We start from the raw sequence: 20,563 nt of genomic DNA, 5'->3' as shown, positions 1-20,563 counted from the left end.
AACCTGCCTTTTTTTGGTCCGAGGCCTGGAAAGACAAATATGTCACACTCATTTTAAATTGGTACTTGAGGTCTCTGCATAGGTCAAGATGTATTTGATGTCCCCAAAACATGATGGGGGCATGAGATCATGGAGGACCCTGAGATCATCAGGCCCATTTCTTTCTTATGCAATTCTTACTCATGAATAAAGCAAATATGTGACATGTGAAATTACTAATATAGCTATTAATCTGAGTTTACAGAGGTTCCACAATATGAATGCTATGTGTCATTTGGTTTGAAATGGGAAGTTACAAAAACGGACCTATGAGACTTTCCTGTGTGAAGGCAGGACAGATTTCTGGAAGGGCTCTGCTTTGCATACAAGGATCAGAGTGAGATGAGGTTTTTTAGGATAAATCTGAAGGCTAAATTTGAGATGAGGAAGGATCATACCAACACCACAGATCAGCTGAAATATTAACATAGATACAAGGAATAAAATAATCTAACTGTAAATAGATAGTATTTGGGCAAGAGAGAAGTTATTGCCAAGGTAAACTCCTCAAAGCACAGATGGCAAATAACCACTGGAAGGCCTCAACCACCACATTTCTTTCTTATGGGAACAGCATTATTCCTATGGATAGAGAGGCAGGTATAGGGCTAGTCCTTCCCGATTAATGTATTTTTTAATGGACTAGTTCTATCTGAACCTATAACATCAAATCTATGGAAGCCGTATATAGACAGAAATCTTTGAAGAGGAAAGGTTTGAAATCCCCACATTTCACATTAATAGTTCTGTAACAGATTGGTGTTTCAGTATCACATGCAGAGAGAAGTAAGTACACAAAAATAAAAAGAATTCTGCTCTCAAAGGTGCTGGAAAAGCATGGCTAGCTACACTTGGCAACTGTATCATTATCAAGATTCAACAATTAAATATGACAAGAGTAGGACAGAACATTTGCATACATTTCCTGATAGTGTGTTTATCATACCAGTGCCTCCTACTTAAAAACAAACAAACTAACTAACTAACAAACAAAACAAAACAAATCTACTCTCTTCCTGCGTATTCCTAAAGTTAATATAGAACAAGGGAAGTAATTAAATGTAACATCAGAACATCAGTTTACATTCTTCTGAGAGACAAATGTGATATTATTGTCTAGTATTTTTTTTGCTAAGAAAGTCCTCAAAGCTGTCTTTAAGTCAGCCATCTACTTCTTATGAGCAGGGGGTTATTGCAACAACTGGTTGACGAACTGCAGCAGAATCACACAAAAGTTGAAATGTGAATAGGCTGAGAAATCTGAGATATGAGGCTTGACTACCTCAGCTCTAAATCATCAAGAATATTTCAGATATGACCCATATAAATGTTTTAGGAAATTTTTTTAAGGACAACAGCCAATTTTGTGCCTTGTTAATATAATACTAGTAAAAAAGCCATCATAACAGCACTTTGCCCATAACAGCATGCTAAGATGCTCTAACTTTGTCCTGTAGGATGTGCTGTAGTGGATACAAAGGAACTTACATTATATTTCACTCTGTTCTCAATGTTGGAAACTCAGACTCCAGTCAGGAATTGAGACAGATGAGGCATTTCAGCCCACTGTCAGCTGCACAGACGTCATCCTTACCTTTGGCTTTGGTTTTCCCTCTACTTTCCTGCTAATGGGCATTTGACATTGTATGGTGTTGCTCCCTGCCTGCAAGCTTTTGGCAGCCACCTCTGCTTTCCTCCTATGCTTTGCCAGCTATTGCTAGCCACATAGCACTGTCTTGTACATATTAGAAACGTGGACCATTTATTTCTATCTTTCTGACATTATGGTTAAACTTTGAAATTAAGTATACACTTCTATTATATGTTTTTCACTTTAAAAAAAATATTTTTCATTTTAATTAAAAATAAATCAACAGAAAATACAGATTTTGTTTAAGGTTGTGATGCCATTTTTTTTAAGAACCACAACCTTTTCATATAGTTGTTGACTTCAAGTCAGCTCAGTTCTACTGACTTCAGTACAGTTACATCATCCTATGCAAACAGAAGACCTATCTCAGCATGGTTAAAAAGAAGATATTTATCAGGGTATCTATCATCTTTCTTAGTTGAGTAACTGCTTTCCAACCAAAACCCTAAAAAAAGTATCATTTTAAAAAACAAAAGTACTTTGAGGGACTTGGGTATCTGCCAACTAGAAACATTTCTATATTGCTGCTTTCTCTTTGGATTTAGGAAGATACCTTCTTCAACTCGTAGGGAAGAATAACTAATACATGAGTTGCATGGAACTGAGAAATGTGTATATATAAAAGGAAAGTTTAAATTAAATAAAAAATTTCTGTTAGCTCATCTAAAAAGGGAGAGCTTCCAAAAGGAGGTGTAATATTAAAGTATGTCAAACTGATATTACCCTTTTTATCTCAGTTATATGACACTTTTGTTCCTCCTTGTTAAAACCTAGTCTTTCCAGAACTGCTTAAATAATGATGTTCCAATAGGATATTATCATTAGCGACTGATCATTGTAGGAGATTCCAAGTAATGAAAAGCAGCCAAATAGAAAAAACACAGTGTGATCTCCTGTGACAATGCATTGGGAAGAAATAGCAAAGAAAAAAAAAATTGTCTGTCTGTGGCATATGAGGAGCTGACAAAAAAAAAGATAAATAAGACAAATTTGACTCTTAGATGAAAGTGCATCTCACATCAGGAAGGCAAAAATTTATTTAAAGGAAGATAAAAGTAGTATCACAGATATGGAAATACATTAACATCATCTTGATTACTTAGGTCAATGGGACTGTTCATATCAATATGCAAGACAGGAACTTGGCACTAAGGCTCTGGTTTTGGACCACCGTATCACAACCATATTTCTATATGTATACTACCAGATGGGCCAAGATCTCTTTTGACCTCTAGGGAAAGAGAAGAATCTACCAAAAGGGAAAGAAGTGTCATCTTCAGAGATGGTAACAGACCTGGTAACAGACTTACCACAGACATTTTGTTAAAATCAATTTCCTGGCTGCCACTGAAGTAGCTCAATTATGTACAAAACAGTTTTATAAACAGAATGGTTTTCAAACATCAGTTATCAAATCTTCTGATATTCTCAAGGTATTGTATTTTTTTTTATCCCTTGTTTCTGTTTTAAGGAAAATGCTATTTACTATGTAACACACACAGCAAACTTTCGAATACATTCATTAAAGCTTTCTTATTGATCCAATTTGTCAGGAAGAAATTGAATCACAGGCTTCCTTAGCTGACAAAATAAATTCTAACTTCAGATTTCCAAACTTCAGACCTAAGGAGTACCAGAATTTTACAAAATTATCATCTGAAAAAATGTAATGCAACAGCTCTTTTGTACTTTTTGACTTTACACATTACTAAATGTTTCTGAAATTTGTGTTGACTTTACAAAGACGATAGAATTAAAGAATGGTTTGGGTTGGAAGAGACCTTCAAGATTGTCTAGTCCAAACCCCCTGCCATGGGAAGGAACATCTGTCACTAGATCAGGTTGCTCAAAGCCCCATCCAACTTTGCCTTGAACACTGCTAACGACGGGGTATGCACAACTACTCTGAGAAATCTGGTCCCGTGTCTCATCACCTTCATTGTAAACAATTTCTTCCTTATGTCCAATACTCTCTTGCTGTTTAAAATTATTGCTCTTTGTCCTGTCAATACAGGCCCTGGTAACAAGCCTCTCTCTTTCTTATAAGCCCCGTTTACATACTAAAAGGCCACAATAAGGTTTTCCCCAGAGCCTTCTCTTCTCCAGCCTGAACAACTCCAACTCTCTCAGCCTTTCTTCAGAGGAGAGGTGTTCCAGCCCTCTGATCATTTTCATGGCCCTCCTCTGGACCCGCTTGAGAAGGTCCATGCCCTTCCTGTACTGGGAAACACAGAGCTGGACACAGTACTCCAGGTGAGGCCTCACCAGGGCGGAGTAGAGAGTGACAAATCACCTTCCTCAACCTGCTGGTCACGTTTCTTTTGATGCGGCCCAGGGCACAATTGCCTTTCAGAGTGCCAGCGTACATTGCTGGGTCATGTCCAATTTTCCATCCACTGAATTGAACAGAAAAACTGCATCTGTTTGAATTGGAAATAAAGAAAAAAACTTATTTATTACTTGCTTAATGCGTGCTCTGCTGTTCTGTGGTGCCAAAATCAAGTGTACTCTGGATTAGAAGTACTTTGATACCTTTCAGACAGTCATATACTCTTCACACAGCTCTACCTTTCACACTGCCAAAAATAGTATCATCTATGACTTTGCTAAAAATGTTGAGACATCCTGTGTTTCTCATTTATTTCAAACATCTGGCATTAAGTTATCTTTGGGTTTGTAGGAAGACAAAATTCATATTTCTTTTCTGATCCAGGCCATTGACTTCTTTAAGGCTAAAGCACATTTACATTTGTATTATTTCTTGTTCACCTGCTTTGTTCTTAAGTTCAGTCTGATTCAGAAATGGAAGTAAAAGCAATTTCTGACCCACAAATATTTCATCCACTAAAATACAAGAGCCTAAAGAACCTAAATCCTTTCTCCTCATAACACAGAAGTGGCAGGAGTACTTTAAAACCATGTAAACTGCAGTACGTAAGGGCCAAGTTAATCACACATCGTTTTAGGCAAGCTAAGTATGATGTTATAGATGAGTCCATCTAGTAGTTTGCTAAAAAGGCGCTTGCTGAGAAAGGAAGATGCTTCTCCTCTTTCTCCTCTTCTGCTTTCCCTGAGGCTGGTTAGGAAAAAAGAGGAAAGGGAGGGAAGGGTGCTCTGCCTTCCTTCTTGTGGTAGCAGTAAAATGAAAGATCCACTGAAGCTGTGGAATACAACGTTGTGCTGGTGTAAGATAGAGATTTGATTATCCTGGAGTCTCTCTTTCATCATCTCAAGCAAGCAGCTCAGCCCTTGGGGGTCAGGTGTTCCTTTGGATATTGAGCTTTCTACTGTAACATAAAATCTGTTGGGTGTTCTCAGGGTTACTACAACGTGATCTTTGTGAGGAAATGTTATAAAAAAACTTCCACGGGTAGGTGGGGAGAAGGAATGATTTAAAAACATAAGTGTGTATACAGAATAAAAGAACTAAGCCAAAAGAGAAAGCAAAAAGAAAATAAAGCATTCAAAATAGTGAAAAATACCCTCAGTTTAATAAATGAAATTGGAAAAAAAACCCCCACCAACCCAAACAATAACATTAAAAATAAGAAGTAGGAAAGCATAATAAAGATTCAGTATCAGATTTTCTTAAACAGCACCCTAAATTGAACCATAATTCCTTATTTTACAATCAAGCAGTGAGAGAAAAAGCTAGGAAAGAGTAAAGGTATCAATTTATCAGCCTGTCTTTAACTAGTCACAGCATCATTACTCTAGTGCTTTCCCTAACCTTAAAAATGTCATTATTTATCTCATTATTATATTGCATTATTATACAGAAAGTGACAAAAAGCTTTCTGTAATGCAAAATACACAACTGGTTTCTAGAAGAATAATTATCTTTGTTAGTATTACCAGCCTGCCGATCATATAGTGTGGTTGTTTTGGCAATTAGATGTACCATTGAAACAAAAAAAACCATAGTCAATAAAAAAGCAGTTCTATCAACCTCATCAATAAGAGCTTATTACTACCTGGAATTTGAGCCTTGTGATTCAGCAGTTTGAAATGGCAATTCATTAATTGAAACCAGCTGCCCATGAACAATAGTTTACAACACAGAATCGATATTGTCATAAGCTTTATTGTATGATTGTTTCCACTGAAAATGAGTACCCCTCTTTTTTTAACAGTATGGTCTTAAAATAATTAACACACATTTCAAAAGAAGCATGAAAGAGCTTCATGTCTCTCTCCAAGAAACAGTAGGGATGACTTTAAAAGAACCTCCAGGGTTCTCAGTGTTATCACTGAGACTGAAATGCACATGGCCAGTTTCGGGTTTTTTCTACAGCTAATGAGATGCAGCCAGCTATGAATAAAAGGTAAAAGGCTGGAAGACATTTCCTGAATCATCACAGAAACTGTTCATATCATCATACTTCATACGTGTGTGAAGATATTTAATTATCCTTAAAATCTAACACTTAATCCCCAAGACGAGAAGAAAATCCGAGTTCCTGAGCCCAGGTGTACATTCTAACCATTTCCCACATCCAATATGGATCACCACCTGGAAGGATAAATGGCTTACTTCCCCCTCTTTCCAATTCCCATGCCAGTTAAATTGAAGTCCTAATGTTTTACTATAGATCCAGAGTTGGATTAGTAGGTGACTGTAGGCAAAGCTATACCTCAGTAGGTAAATCTCAACATCATCTCTGTGCCTCAGTTTTTCTTCTGGGAAACAGCTTAATGAGATCTCCCTATCTTACAAAGACTTTGTGAAAATGCTTATTTGTGAAGCTGTTACATACTCTAGCAAAGCAATGCCACAGAAAAGATGAGAGATGTCAAAGAAATCTTTCTTCAAAACAGAAGTTCAATAGTGTATGCTAAATAAAACACGAGAATTCATATTTAACAATGAGGAATACACCTACTGTTGAGTAGTTGCTCATTAAGAAGGCACATCGTGATAAAGAGACAGGGTTCCAATGGGAAAAGAAATGACATGTAAACATATGCTTAAGAACTGTACCATAAGAGACGAGCACAGGAAGATTGATTTTTCCTATCTTTGAGTACTTGACTTCATAGCCTTACAACATTCACTTTTGCCTTCTGAGTGTTTGTATGAATGCATAATTATTCAAGGACTGCATCAGTTATATTCAGGTACCAGGGAATCCACCACAAAACTATCTGAAGGTACAAGGAAGGGGTGTGGGTGGAAAGGTTTAAATGCCCAGATTAAACATCCTTAACATCTTCAGTTTCTCCTCCCCTTGGTTTCATGTTTCGGCTTCTTTCATAGAGATGTAACTTCTACCAGCAACATCCTCCAACTACCAGCTCAGTTGTGTCTTTTATTAAAACCACGATTACAAGCTCTGTAAATACCTAGACAGATATTGCTTTCAGTGTCCAAGTTTTGAAGTAAAATGATGGCAAAATCATGTTCATAAGCCATTACTGAAAGCTTCAGGTTCACAACAAGGACACTTTTGTCAAAGTTAGCAAAGGGAGGTGTAAATCATTTCTCTCTCTCCATCCTGATCCCTTGCTCTGGGAGACTGACTTACTAAGTTCCAGTAGAATTTCCTTGGGACAGAGTGAATGCAATTCCTCTTGACAGCTTCACAGTGTCTGTGCTAAAAAGGTTGCTATGCAGAGGCACTCCACCAGCAAAATCTTTAGTAGTTTCCTTTAAATTGCTTTCCCAGTCTGTATTTTGGAGATTATATATATAATTTGGATAAAGTTAGCCGCATTCATTTTCCTCATTGCCACCGTAATCCAAGTATACGTAGAGATCACTGTATTCCTGCAGGTCAGTTTTGGCTTAAATCTTCACTGTGTTCTTAATCTCACTGATAATGGCTTTGCCCACCCACCTTAAGCAAGAAACAAAATGCAACCATACCATTTATATGTGAAATTAAACTTTAGGGGCAAAGATAAGACAAAATGTTGGTAGTACATTTAATTACAGAACTTCCTATCCTCGTGGCTTTGAGAGTTGTTGGGATTCCCTTATCTCTAGCTTATCTAAAACAAGCTTTGAGCTTTCTCCTACTAATGGAAATTAGCTTGTCTCAAGAGCAATGCTATTTTTTTCACTGATTAGAGCACTTTGATCACAATGTTAGATGTAATTTCACTGTTTTTGTATTTTCAAAGGTTCATAACTAATAGAAACTCTTTAAAATTTTGAAAGTTATATGATTACATTTTTGTAAAGTAAAATGCACAATGCACTAACACATGCTGTGCTGACAATTTAACTAGTGCAATATTAGATGCAAATGAAATCTGTTCAGCAGCTGGCAGCAAGTTCTGAACAACACAGCACTGCTACCACAAGGTGTATTATACTGAATTTTTCCATCATGGAGCATGCATTACTAAGAGATTATTTAAATGTGACTGATTAAAAAATACTATAGGAACGGCTGCTTAGGATGCACTTTGTAATCTTGTAAATAAGGTTCTAAGAAGGAGCTTTGCTGTGTACAAAGATGTAATATAGAAAAAGGAAACTGTACTCAAGGAGGATTAGGTAGCTCAGGAGGCTTATCATAGTGGAAATGGGAGTCTTTCATCATTTAGTCACCTCTTAGATTCAGTGCTGTTCAGTAGTGACTGAAAGTCATTGCTGCTTAGTGACATATGAAATGAGTTTGGGTTTTAGCCCAGATTGTAACTGGACAGCATCCACACCATAAAAGGCAGAACCACAAATGTCTTTAATCTGCACACTTATTGACAATTTTCCCAGATCTGACATAAAAAATGAATGTGCTTCAAGAGCTTAACTACTGTCTTAGCTGAAGAAAAAGTCTCTTAATGTTACTGTAAGAGCAGGATGGCAGAACAAGGTGGGAAAATGCTGTTCTAGTCACAGAGTACCTGTATCGGCTGAATAGCTTCTTCCTTAGAGATGCTGGCTGAACATCGTTCATGATAACGAAAACAGCTTAAAAATCAACCTTCTAGACTTGAGACATATACCAGCATAAATTCAGGAAATCAAGGTCACAGAATGCACCATTAGCATCAGGCATCACTCTGCAGATTTTTAGTTCCATCTCTAAGTTTTCAGGCTCTGCTAAGTTTATGTCATATTCATAATAGCTGGATAAAACAATCTGAGCCTGATTATCTACCACTTCTGATAATGTGGCATCATTCTGCTTTGCTTATCTTTTAAATTGACTTTGTACAGTTACAAATGACTACATCAGGTGAAAAGCCATGGTAAATTAGGTTTATCTCTGCATAGCAGGTTTTTTTCTGGAAAAAAGATAGGATAGCTCATCCATTTTTTCTCAAAGCAACAGGAATTTTTTTTTTCCTTTCATATTATTAATTACTATTTTGATTTTTAGCATAACTCAGAATTCTTAGAAGATTTGTAGTACATTTTTGGATTGATTCTAATAGAGTAGGATTCTAAATAGAGGTTGAAAGCATACAAACACTGTAAAGTAAAATAAAGATGTAAGAATTCACAATAATAGCTGCTAACAATACTACGTAAAAGAAATGACATAGATTTCACTATGCTGTATTCCAGAAGAGGAAAAGTCACTGCTTAATACAGGAAAGAATGTCAAAACCAAAGAAAAAAATCTAGGAATACAATCTAAGGGCAAAAAAATTTGAAATAAATATTAAAATTATATTTTAATTACTTTTTAATTAAAAGTAATAAGTCAAGTTTAAGAGATCATAGGCTTGTAAGTTTAAAATAATTATTTTAAAATAAGAAAATAAATACTTTTACTAAGAAACAGAAGACAGACGTTATTATGAAGGCATATAAAAAGTGAAAAATTGGGGGAATGTAACATGCTTCAGAACATCAAGAATTCTTTGGCTGTAACATTTAGACACTTCTTTTTGTTTTGTGAATGCTTTAGACTATCATACCTCCACAGAATTTTACTAGAAGTCTTGTGGGCATATTTCAGTTTTCTATCTCCTAAATATTCTACAATTTTCCAAAAGGCAGCTTTCGTTTTCTTTCTGAAAACATTATTTTCATCTATTACTAAAGCAGTGGCACATCTATTAATAAAACAGATAAAAAAGGCATAGGGGTGAATGAAAATGGTTTATATTAAATTTGAATGTTTTCCACTTAGATCCTTGATTCACATCACTCCAGAGTTGAATAAAAGTTAAAAGTAGAGGACATGATCAACACACATACATTGCATGTTATCTATTTAAACATGCACACATTCATCCGATAAGAGGAATATAAACATTTAGTTTTTATCATCTCACGTTTAGGCACTATAGAAATTAGAGCCACAGCATAATCTTGCACATATGTGTTGACATAATCTATTTTACAACACTGGGAAATCTAATTATGGAACAAGTAAACTATGCATTTCCACAAAGGTCTGCAGTTGACTTGGGGGAGCTTTTGCTCTTCCCTTCCTCTTTGAAAATGCGATGTGAAGATACGTGTTTATAGACAATTCTTAATCATGATAACAGCTGAAGCAAAGAAAAACAGTGTAAAAAGTGGTCTAATTTTTAGTTAGTCCTGCTGGATTGTACACTAGCTGGCCTTTCTCAATGAAGTATACTTTACTTCTGCCTTGCTGTATTTCATTACAGGCCACATAGTGCCCCAGAGAGTTGTGTAGCAGAGTAGCACAAATGACTCCTCAGGTAAGGTTCAATTTATTCAGATATCCAAGGTTTGGATTACATAAGTACTTTCAGTTAAAAAAAGAGGCGTTGTATTTTGTTGTGAGGCAAATCTATTTAAGATATCATTAGCATCCTCAAAATTTGTCATCACCGTAGTAACACAGAATCATAGAATGGTTTGGGTTCAAAGGGACCTTAAAGATCACCTAGTCAAACCCCCCTGCCATGGGCAAGGACATCTTTCACTACATCAGGTTGCTCAAGGCTCCATCCAGTCTGACCTAGAACATTTGCAGGGTTGGGCCATCCGCAAATTCTCTGAGAAATCTGCTCCAGTGTCTCATCACTCTCATCATAAACAATTTCCTTCTAATATCTAATTTAAACCTTCCCTGTTTCAGTTTAAAACCATTGCCCCTCATTCTGTTATTAAATGGCCTAGTAGCGTGTCTCTCTCCACCTTTCTTATAAGCCTCCTTTATATATTTAAAGGCTGCAATAAGGTGTCCCGGAGCCTTCTCTTCCTCAGACTAAAAAAAACCAACTCTCTCATTCTTTCTTCACGGGAGAGGTGTTCCATGCCACTGATCAAGTTTGTGGCCCTTCTCTGGACCTGCTTTAACAGGTCCATTTCTTTCTTGTGCTGTGGACCCCAGAATTGGATGTGGTACCCAGGTGGAGTCTCATGAGAGAGGAGCAGAGGAGGAGAGTATCACGAGAGTATCTTCCTTCTGTTTGCTTCAGTGAAGAGTTCCTTGGTTCCTCTAGACTGACTTTTAAAGGTTATATCCAATTTTGTTTCAAAATATGACTTGACTTTAGTGAATAACTTTTTTTCTTTTCTTCAGCATCTCACAGGATCACAGAATGGCTGAGGTTGGAAGGAACCTCTGGAGGTCACCTCATCCAACTCCCCCTGCTCAAGCAGGGCCACTTGGAGCCCATGACCATGTTCACATGGCTTTTGAATATCTCCAAGAACGGAGACTCTATCACTTCCCTGGGCAACCTCTGCTAGTGCTTGGTCACCCTCAGAATAGAAGTTTTTCCTGATGTTTGGAGGGAACCTCCTGTCTTTCAGTTTATGCCCACTGCCTCTGGTCCTGTCACTGGACAGCAATGAGAAGAGCCTGGCCTCATCCTCTTTGCACCTTCCCTTCAGGTATTTATATACATTAATAACATCCTATCTCAGCCTGCTCCAGACTGAACAGAGCTCTAGTCCCATCTGTCTCAGCCTTTCCTCATAGAAGAGGTGCTCCAGTCCTTTAATCATCTTCAAGACCATTTGCTGGACACTGTCCAGTAGCTCCATATCCCTATTGTACTGGGAAGATACAGAGCTAATCTCTTCATACATAAGGCTACCAAACCTTTTAAGATTTCTCAGAAGCTACATGTAAGATGCACTGGGAATTTCCATTTCTTTTCTTCTAATTAACTATAATCTGATGAAAGTAATATTTCCTTGGTATAACTTGATTTTAAGGCAGGTCAAAACATCATGGCAGAGAGGTAGTTAAGTTTTTTTTTTTCAGCTTGCAGGGCATTCACATAATAAAGGTATCCAGACAAGGCCTCTACTCTCCAGTTACCAACATTGTGCCAGACTACAATTTCTGAGACTCTTTTACACTTAAGCCATTCAGTTGTGGTTGTCCCACAATGGATCAAGAACAGATATGTAGTTTTGTTACTGTTAACAGAACAACAAACAGCCATTTGCAAAAGTGGTGTTGAATTAGTGTGCCTTCATACACATTGCATGCAAGTCTCCAGGGGGCTCCAAAAGTCTTTGCAGTGATCTGTTTTGGATCAAATTAGTGTAATGCAATTTACATCAAAAACAATTTCTGAATATGTCCATTTCTCTTCCTATGCTCAATCAGGAATGAAGGAAGAGAAGAAGAGATGAAGGAATAAAAGGATAATATTGCATTCATTCTTTCATTCATAATTTCTTTTTCCATTTTTAGACTGTAAAATTATTTCATCTGCTCTCATATGAATTATAATTAATAGTACTAATAAGGTACTTAGCTTACATTGAAATAAAATTAATGTTATTAGCCAGAGAATAACTCTCTAAGGCATGTCACATGTGACACTGTAACTGTGAATGCTTTAAACATTGAATTCTGTTACAGACACATTGCTATGCAAAAGAAGTACATATCCATGCTCCCAAAGCTTGTCTAAAGGCTTTGTATTTCATATTTTTGACATGGACTGTAATCATACACTTCGGTGTTGGTTTAACAAGATACAAACAAGAAATATTCAAAGGAGTATTTTATTCATGTGTCTTACAGGTTTTTTATCCTCCTAGCATGGACATTGCCTTATAATTGAATTATTGTCCAATTAGGTAACTGATTCTCAATAAATAAACAAATGAAAATGGAGAATTGTCTTTTATTTAGAATTCCCAGTCTGAGTGGACTCTGAGTGGACTTCTCTGTCCTACTAGACAGTCTGTTGCTTTTCCTCTTGCAAATGGCAGCTCACACATTCTTACTGATTCTTTAAATCAGGAACAATACTTCATTTGCATTTCATGGTCTAATCTTGATAAAACTTTTTCATCACTGGTACCTGACAGCCCAAACTTCTACTACTTCTAACTTCTATTCTTTTGTTATCATCCACAATGTTTTCCTGCAATATTTCCCACTCAGCAGATAGCACATTGTAGGTTTCTTTTAGAATTGAGTTGAAGCTGGTGTTTATTTTCCTGCCAGATGCCAAACATTTCTAATGTTGTACTGTGATGCAGTTTTCCATACACTCTTTTCTTTGTATGCTTGTGTTGTCTTTAATTAGAAGGTTTTGAAGCATATAGTTATATCTGAGCTATTTTGTTCTTATTGCTTCTGCAAGTTACATTCATTTATGCAAAAATACTAATTTCTGTCTAGTGAATGATAAAACTTCCCTTTGTGGAAAGCTCATAGTTTTCACTTTTCAGATTTTCCAGACAATTTTGCTTGACTTTTCTACTGTAACATCTTCAGAGGCATTCCAAGAAAATACTGGTTACTGACATCAGCAGTACAGTGAATAAATAAATACTTTGTCTGACATAGCTGATGCATTAAGACTGGCATTTTCAGCGGAGGTTATGGAAATAAGTACTCCCTTCAATTGAAAAAAAAAAAAAGGCAAAAACTATATTATTGCTTCAGATTCCTTTGGAAATGTCAGCCATAACTTTTTTTCATCATTCTAATAACAGAGGAGAAAGCAGAGGAACTAAACTTATTTTCTACCTCCTGGAGCAAATATGCAATCTGTCATCAGAGAAGTCTTACAAGACATAAGAGAAACCAAGTAACTAGACCCTCAACTGAAACAAAATTTGATGCTTGAATAGTGATTTATGACAGATGAGGATCTGTTTCCTGACTAAAGTAGCTTTGCTGCTCCTGATGCTCCTGCAATGGATTGTAAAGGACAATACACAAGGAAACTCCTGTATCTCCTTTCTGATTTTGTTCAAAATTCCTATGTTATCGCTGCTGAATTTGTATCCCCGATTTGTCCCAAGCTTTTTAATAACATGCTTCTGTCCTGTACAGTTTGTTTGACATGTCTCCCAGGAGTCTGTGGTCATTCTGGAAGAGAGTAGTGGTTTTCGATCTGTTGCCACCTCTGCATCATTAAATAGCCTGAATTAGCAGCATGTCAGCTGCCTTGGTTCCCAACTTGCTGTTCAAACCCTGGAGCCACTCTTCTGAGGAGGCAGCAACACGTAATGGAATCAGCAATGAGGCTGGGATAAGCTAACTACCACAGAACAGAAAAAGAAATCGTAAAATCAAACACAGATGGTAGGACCAGCTAATGCTCAGTAGCTTACTACAACGTGGATGCAAGCAGAAATGACAACACATGAATACTTTTATCTAATGCAAACATTTGGTTGATAAAATGCTGATGGCCATTGACATAAGTGATAAAGATTCAGGGTGTAATATAACTGGAATGCAAGTCACTCTCTTGTGAGAAAACCTGACTTACAAAACAATTTTTTTTCTGTTTAATCCAGTTACTTTCCACATTGAAACCCCTTCCTACTACGTGTATCGCAGTTTCTCACAAGAGTTTTCTCCACTTTTGCCAATACTGCAGTAAATACATCATAAATCACTAAATGTGCTGTGATGCCTTTTTTTCCGCTAGCTTCTGCAACTAGACCTCTTGAAGCAAAATATGCAAAGGAATATACATTATGTTTAACTGCACATGCTTGCATAGTTTAAAAATATGCATGCAACAAAGCTGAATATCTGTTTATAGCAACTTCCAAGGAAGCAACATTTTCTTGAAGAAATCCAATTTGCACTGAGTTGTACTGCGAACAGAATTGACTCAGGTTATACAGGAAGGAGGAATGTAAGCTCATCTTTAGCTCTTAATACTGCTATTCTCCCATACAATTCATTTCTAATATGACCTGGTAGCTGTTTTCACAGTTGATTACCTCTGGAATCAGAGTGCTATTCCGATACATCTGGAGATAAGGGAGCCCTGCTGAAAGATGTAATGATCAACTGGTCTCCACCCTCAGAGATAACAGAAGGCTCTGAAGGGCAAATTGTTTGGTTTTGACTATTCTTCATGAACAGAAGTGGACCACACCCGAGGGATTTCACTATTTCAGAGAACTCACTAAAAAAAAAAGCAAATTAATTTTCCTAATAGTGCATATTGTGGTCACTTTATTTGAAAATATTTTGATATCAGTATCATGCAGTTGTTTTTTGAGTTAACATATTGTTTTATGAGGACAACCTGCAGAAGCCAGATGGCACTCAGAAGCTCATGGGGTTGGATTCAATTACTCTCCTTCAAATGTCCACGGTAAAGGTGTTCATATCTCTGCTAAATCCAGACTGCATAGACTGCCTTCATAGTCAAAGAAGAGAGCAGGCATTTGCAGGACATAATAAATTCAGTCATAAAATACGTATTATAAGAGGTCAAATTATTACGCCTTTTAAATTACTGTTTCTTTCCCCTAAGTATAAAGGACAAGTATGTCAGATATACCATAGACATCCAAAGTCTGCATTTGGTGGACATGAATGTAAGCCTTCCATGGATTTCCTTCATTGATATTAAAAGTATATGTAACATACCTACACTCCAGTCCATTTCCTCCACTGAATCTCCATATAAACCATGCTTGCTCTTTCCTCTGAAATTTTTTGAAGCATATAGAGCAGTATGGACATGAAGATAAGACAGGACAAGAAGAAATGGTGCATCACTGTTCCTGGAAAACACAAAACAAAACAAACTCCTAAACCCTTAGTATATTTTACGACAAAATTTCTACAAAGAAACCTTTCTATAGTAGAGCTCAAAACAAAACAAAACAAGAGGAAAAGGAATACTGTGACCAGTTACAGGGTAATGCTGAATACACACATGCACAGGGTAAAAATGTCATTCTGAACTGTATACTGAATTGAAAGCAAAAATATACAACATAATCTAATTACTGCTTGCTATATATATTGAAAGAGGACTTGCTTAAAGCCAAGAACCTCACAATTTCTGGCTACAAGAACTTCTCTTCACTTTACAAGTACATATTTAAAAGCCCAGTTAAAACTGCTGTTCAAAAACACACCTTTGTAACTACATATATATGTGAAACACAATTATCTTCCTCCACAAGGTCATATGGAAGCTGATCAGCTAGACTATTATGAGGATCAGGGTCAAACATACCATAATATGATTGTTCAGCCTGGGGAAGTAAAGGCTGAGAGGGGATCTCATCAATGTTTATAAATATCTCAAGGGTGGGTGTCAAGAGGATGGGACCAGACTCCTTTCAGTGGTGCCCAACGATAGAATGAAGGGCAATGGGTACAGACTGAAGCATAGGAGGTTCTATCTGAATATGAGGAGAAACTTCATTACTTTGAGGGTGCCAGAGCCCTGGAACAGGCTGCCCAGAGAGGCTGTGGAGTCTCCTTCTCTGGAAACGTTCGAGACCCGCCTGGACACATTCCTGTGCGATCTGCTCTAGGTGTACCTGCTTTAGCAGATGGGTCAGACTAGATGATCTCCAGAGGTCACTTCCAACCCTAACCACTCTGTGATTCTGTGACTATATCAAATCAAGTATACTGGTACTTTTCCTCCTTCTCTGTCTTGGACCAAGGTATATGTCCAAATCTTCTCTTGCTATTTAATGCTCTGTGTGTGTATGCATGTGATCAGTACATAACATATGTTGTACCAAAGAATAAGTAATCTTGAAGTACATACTAATAGAAAGAAATCTTTTTCCTCTCACAGTAATGAACAGCCTCCATTTTCTTCAGTCTTTTTCCTGAACTGATATAGAAGATAAAATGCAATAAACAGACTCTCTGTAAATTTTTCTGTACATGTGATCTGTCAACACGATATTTATGATCAGTTCCAGCAGGCTGCGAAAGCACTGCTCAAGTAAGAACTTTTTCTTATGCATTATTTATAGAACTTTACTTAAAATTGTGTGGTACTAGCCAATTTTACTGCTATACGCTCTAACAGTATTTGAACTACATGAAGCACATTGTAAATACCAGTTGAATCACAAAAGCACTACCCAGAAAACTTGTCTGTATCTCACCTTAAAGCACACAGCTAATTACAGAGTATTTTTGGCTTTATATACCATATTTTCTCTTGCTTGCCTGTGGTGGACAATACCTGTGATTCATGTCAACATCAAAGGGAGACTATATATTTCTTCAGGCTGTTGATTCATCCACTTTTTAAAGAGCAGAAGAACAATGCAGACATACAAACTGTTTCTTTAAAATGAAAACCAAAAATAAATCTAACCTTCAGAAGCTGAAAACAAAGTCTTTTAATGAACAGGATTCATATGGTATGAATATTTTACTCTTAAGGAAAAATAAGTAGGTTTAACCTAGTATATTTACGACCCATTTTTTCTTTCTTCTTGGATGGACCTGGTATTGTACAAGTTACATGGTTAAAGCTTTTTTTTACTGGCATGTGCAGCAGCACATAAACTCAAAATGGGGAAATTTTATCCAGATTACTCACTCGCTTTTTTCTGACTGGGACCATTTCTTCATAAAAAGTGTCTCCTTTTTAAAAAAATGACAGAATAAATAGAACATTTTTCATGTGGAAAATGGAAACAAAAATATTTGAATTATCTTCAAAGATTTGTGCATATATCCTCCGTTATCTTAGTATTTTAAAGTACAGGTTCAAAAAAATAAAGACAATATTTTTCACGAAAGATCCACTTTCCATGAAGTTGTTTGTTGCTATTTGAGAGGTCATGTATGTGAGAAACTTTCATTACTGTAGAAACAACACATGAGATTTCTGAGTCAATTAAAAGGACTGAAGATGTCAGCACTTCAAGTAAAAACAAAGTATACTCATAAGTTTAATATTTCATATGTATATTAATGTAATACTGACCTTTCATTAAAGAACATTTCTGCAAGTCAGATTTTTGGTTTACAACCTGCATATTTTACTGCATGGGATTATCTTTGACTTTTTGCTTAAACACAGTTCACTGAATTGAGAGTAATACACAAATTCTAGGGGAAAACACATCAAAAATCCACATTTTACTTATAATGGTGCAGGCACAATTTACTTTTCAGGCAAACTGCCTTGTTCTAATGTCACAGAGATAGTGCATACTTCTAAACGCATATCTGTATTGCTAAAAGCGAGTATCAACAACCTCCACTTCAAAGGTCATTTTCAAGAGATAATAACTCAGGTTTAGGCATTTTTTTGGTTGGTGTTTTGTTTGGTGTTGGTTGGTTGGTTGGTTGGTTTGGGGTTTTTGTGTGTGTATGGGGGTTGTTTGGTTTTGTGGAGTTTTTTTTTTTAGATGGAACTGACACAAAGATCTAACTTTCATGAAAAGTCATCAAATCAATGATTGATATGGAAGAGCACTACATCATTCTCTTCTTTGCAACTCAAATTGACAGGTTCTGATTGACAGCTCACTCTCAGGTGGAGAAGTGTCTCAACTATTAACATCCTATAAAAGATCACAGGCAACTATTCATCTCCTGCCAAAACTCTTTGAGGAGAATCATGACTGACTACCTTTACTATGACCTTGAAAATGGGATGACAATATCATCTACTAGGCAGGAGAGAAATTTGGCAACAACAGCTTAACTCCTGAACCACTTCAGTAAACAGCTCCTTCAAAAATGTATTGCCACTATCTTTTACACAGTTCAAACACAGGGATCTTCAGTTTCAAAAGATCTGAGATTCACTTAATCAAACACAGAAATAAATTTTATCTTAAAATGAATCACATAGTCTTTTCAATTTACTGAGTAGCCAGATAGATTACACACAACTGTCATAAGACATTCTTTAATGTGTTCTTCACAATCTTGAAAACACCTAAATGTATCCTGTTGCTGGTGACTCCTCTGCATTGCGTACTCCTGGTTCTTATTTAGTGTGAGGAGTTTTTAAATTACTCAAGAATCTAGTTCAGGCTTGAGCTGTAAACCAGACCTTTAAAGTGGATGAGAGAGCAAGTTACAACTAAGCTGACTTTGTGCTTCACACAAGGGTCTTTTAACTCTTTTCCTGCAATTTTCCTCTAAATACTTGCTGCATTGAAAACTCCTTGGGTACTTTTGTTTGCTTTTCTGTGCAGCAATGTTAATCTAAGAGCACTGCAGCAGAGCAACAGCTGGGGCTCTGGATTTGTTGGCCTGTGGTTTCCAAATCAAACCGAGATTTCAAGTACAATTCTATATGGCTTTGTTTTATTTTTTCACAATAAATTCTAAATTAACCTTTTATATGATGGACAAATATGATGTTTCTGAACAGCATTTTTTTTCTAGATGCGAAATTATCCCCGTATTTTGTCATAAAGTACATATTTTTAACCTGTTAGACTGTTACACCCTGTATACCAGTGAAGGTGCTGTCATCCATAGCAGATGACTATGAAAGCAGATATACTTGGCTTTGCCTGACCTGGGCAAACACTGTGCTGTGTTAAAATTGAGTTAAGAATTGTTTCTGTAATCCCCAAAATCTTATAAATTCCAGCCAATTCACCCATAAGACTAAAATAGCCTGCAAAGAACTATTTGAAATAGATATAGGGGTAAAATATATTAGTTCTGATAAGTACATATGATTTAATAAAACTTATTGAATGAGAATATGACATTTTCACATAGTCGTAGTGCACCAGAGTCATAGTTAAAATGAAAGAAAACAAAAAGGTCAAAGCATATAATCTGAAGATATATTTTCAGCACAAATATGTAACAGTGTGTTCATACGGGCAGATGCAAACCTAACTTTCCCTCTCTGTAACTCTCTTTTTACTTAAAACATTCTTGTTTGATATCATCCCCAGTGGATAAGTTCACTCTGTTTATTTCCCATGGCTCCCTCCTCTACTTCCACATTAGATCACCAATTAGACAGTGCTCTTTGAAACGGGACTGGCTGAATGCACTTCATTAAGCCTTGTTCCGGCAGAAGGAAAACTTAAACCTTGGCTTAGTTTTATCAAAGCAGGACTTTGTCCTACAAGCTGGATTTTGGTTTGTTCTGACTGCTAACAGTGCTAAAATAATTGTTACCATGAATGAATATTTCTGTCTTACTCTTTTAAAAGACATACCTTTAAACTACAAATCTCAGATTTTCAGAATTTTTCAAAATCAGAAAAGAGACCTCCAGACCACTTGGGGATAACTTAACAAAACCAGAAAACGTGTTGAAAATTGAAAGAGAAGGGGAAAAAAAAAGGGAAAAGGCAGAAAATCTGTCTCTTTCTAGAAGATATTAAAAGTAGAATGTGTTACTACTATATCTGCATTTGTGAAGTGATTCTTCCATGCAAATAAACAAGATAATTTTGACATCTCTAATGGCATACCTATTTCTTTGCTGAAATGCTTAAGGTACACAATTACTGTATGTGTTTATTTCCTTTCTACATAACAATTTTTTTCCCTTGAAAAAGTACACTCTTGTAAGCATGGGAAAAAGAAAGAAATTTCTCATCTGCTACAAAGTATACTCATTACTAAATCCCTCTCCCCCACAAAACTTTGGAGCCCAGTATACAGATCTACTGCTTTTTAGAAGTGTTCCATTTACAAGGCAGTCTGTCACTCATCACTGAACTAGTTAGGTTCTTAATCATTCATAAATTACTTAAATCTTTCATTTTCAGATGGCCCAAAAGTATATGAA

At 36.4% G+C, this 20,563-nt stretch overlaps 1 protein-coding gene across 3 annotated transcripts in view; it reads right to left on the bottom strand.

The window, feature by feature from the left end:
• The window catches only part of STS (steroid sulfatase), a 110,083-nt gene that overhangs the window by 51,648 nt on the left and 37,872 nt on the right, over window positions 1-20,563 (bottom strand). For all 3 annotated transcript variants that reach the window (XM_065646092.1, XM_065646101.1, XM_065646111.1), the window contains one exon: window positions 15,445-15,581. In XM_065646092.1, coding sequence (XP_065502164.1) covers window positions 15,445-15,581 — 137 coding nt within the window. The remainder of the gene's footprint in view (window positions 1-15,444; window positions 15,582-20,563) is intronic.

This window comes from Caloenas nicobarica, chromosome 1 (genome assembly GCF_036013445.1).
Source record: "Caloenas nicobarica isolate bCalNic1 chromosome 1, bCalNic1.hap1, whole genome shotgun sequence".
Lineage (NCBI taxonomy): Eukaryota > Metazoa > Chordata > Aves > Columbiformes > Columbidae > Caloenas > Caloenas nicobarica.
The sequence above is the reverse complement of the archived record's forward strand: the minus strand, read 5'-3'. Positions and strand labels throughout refer to the sequence as shown.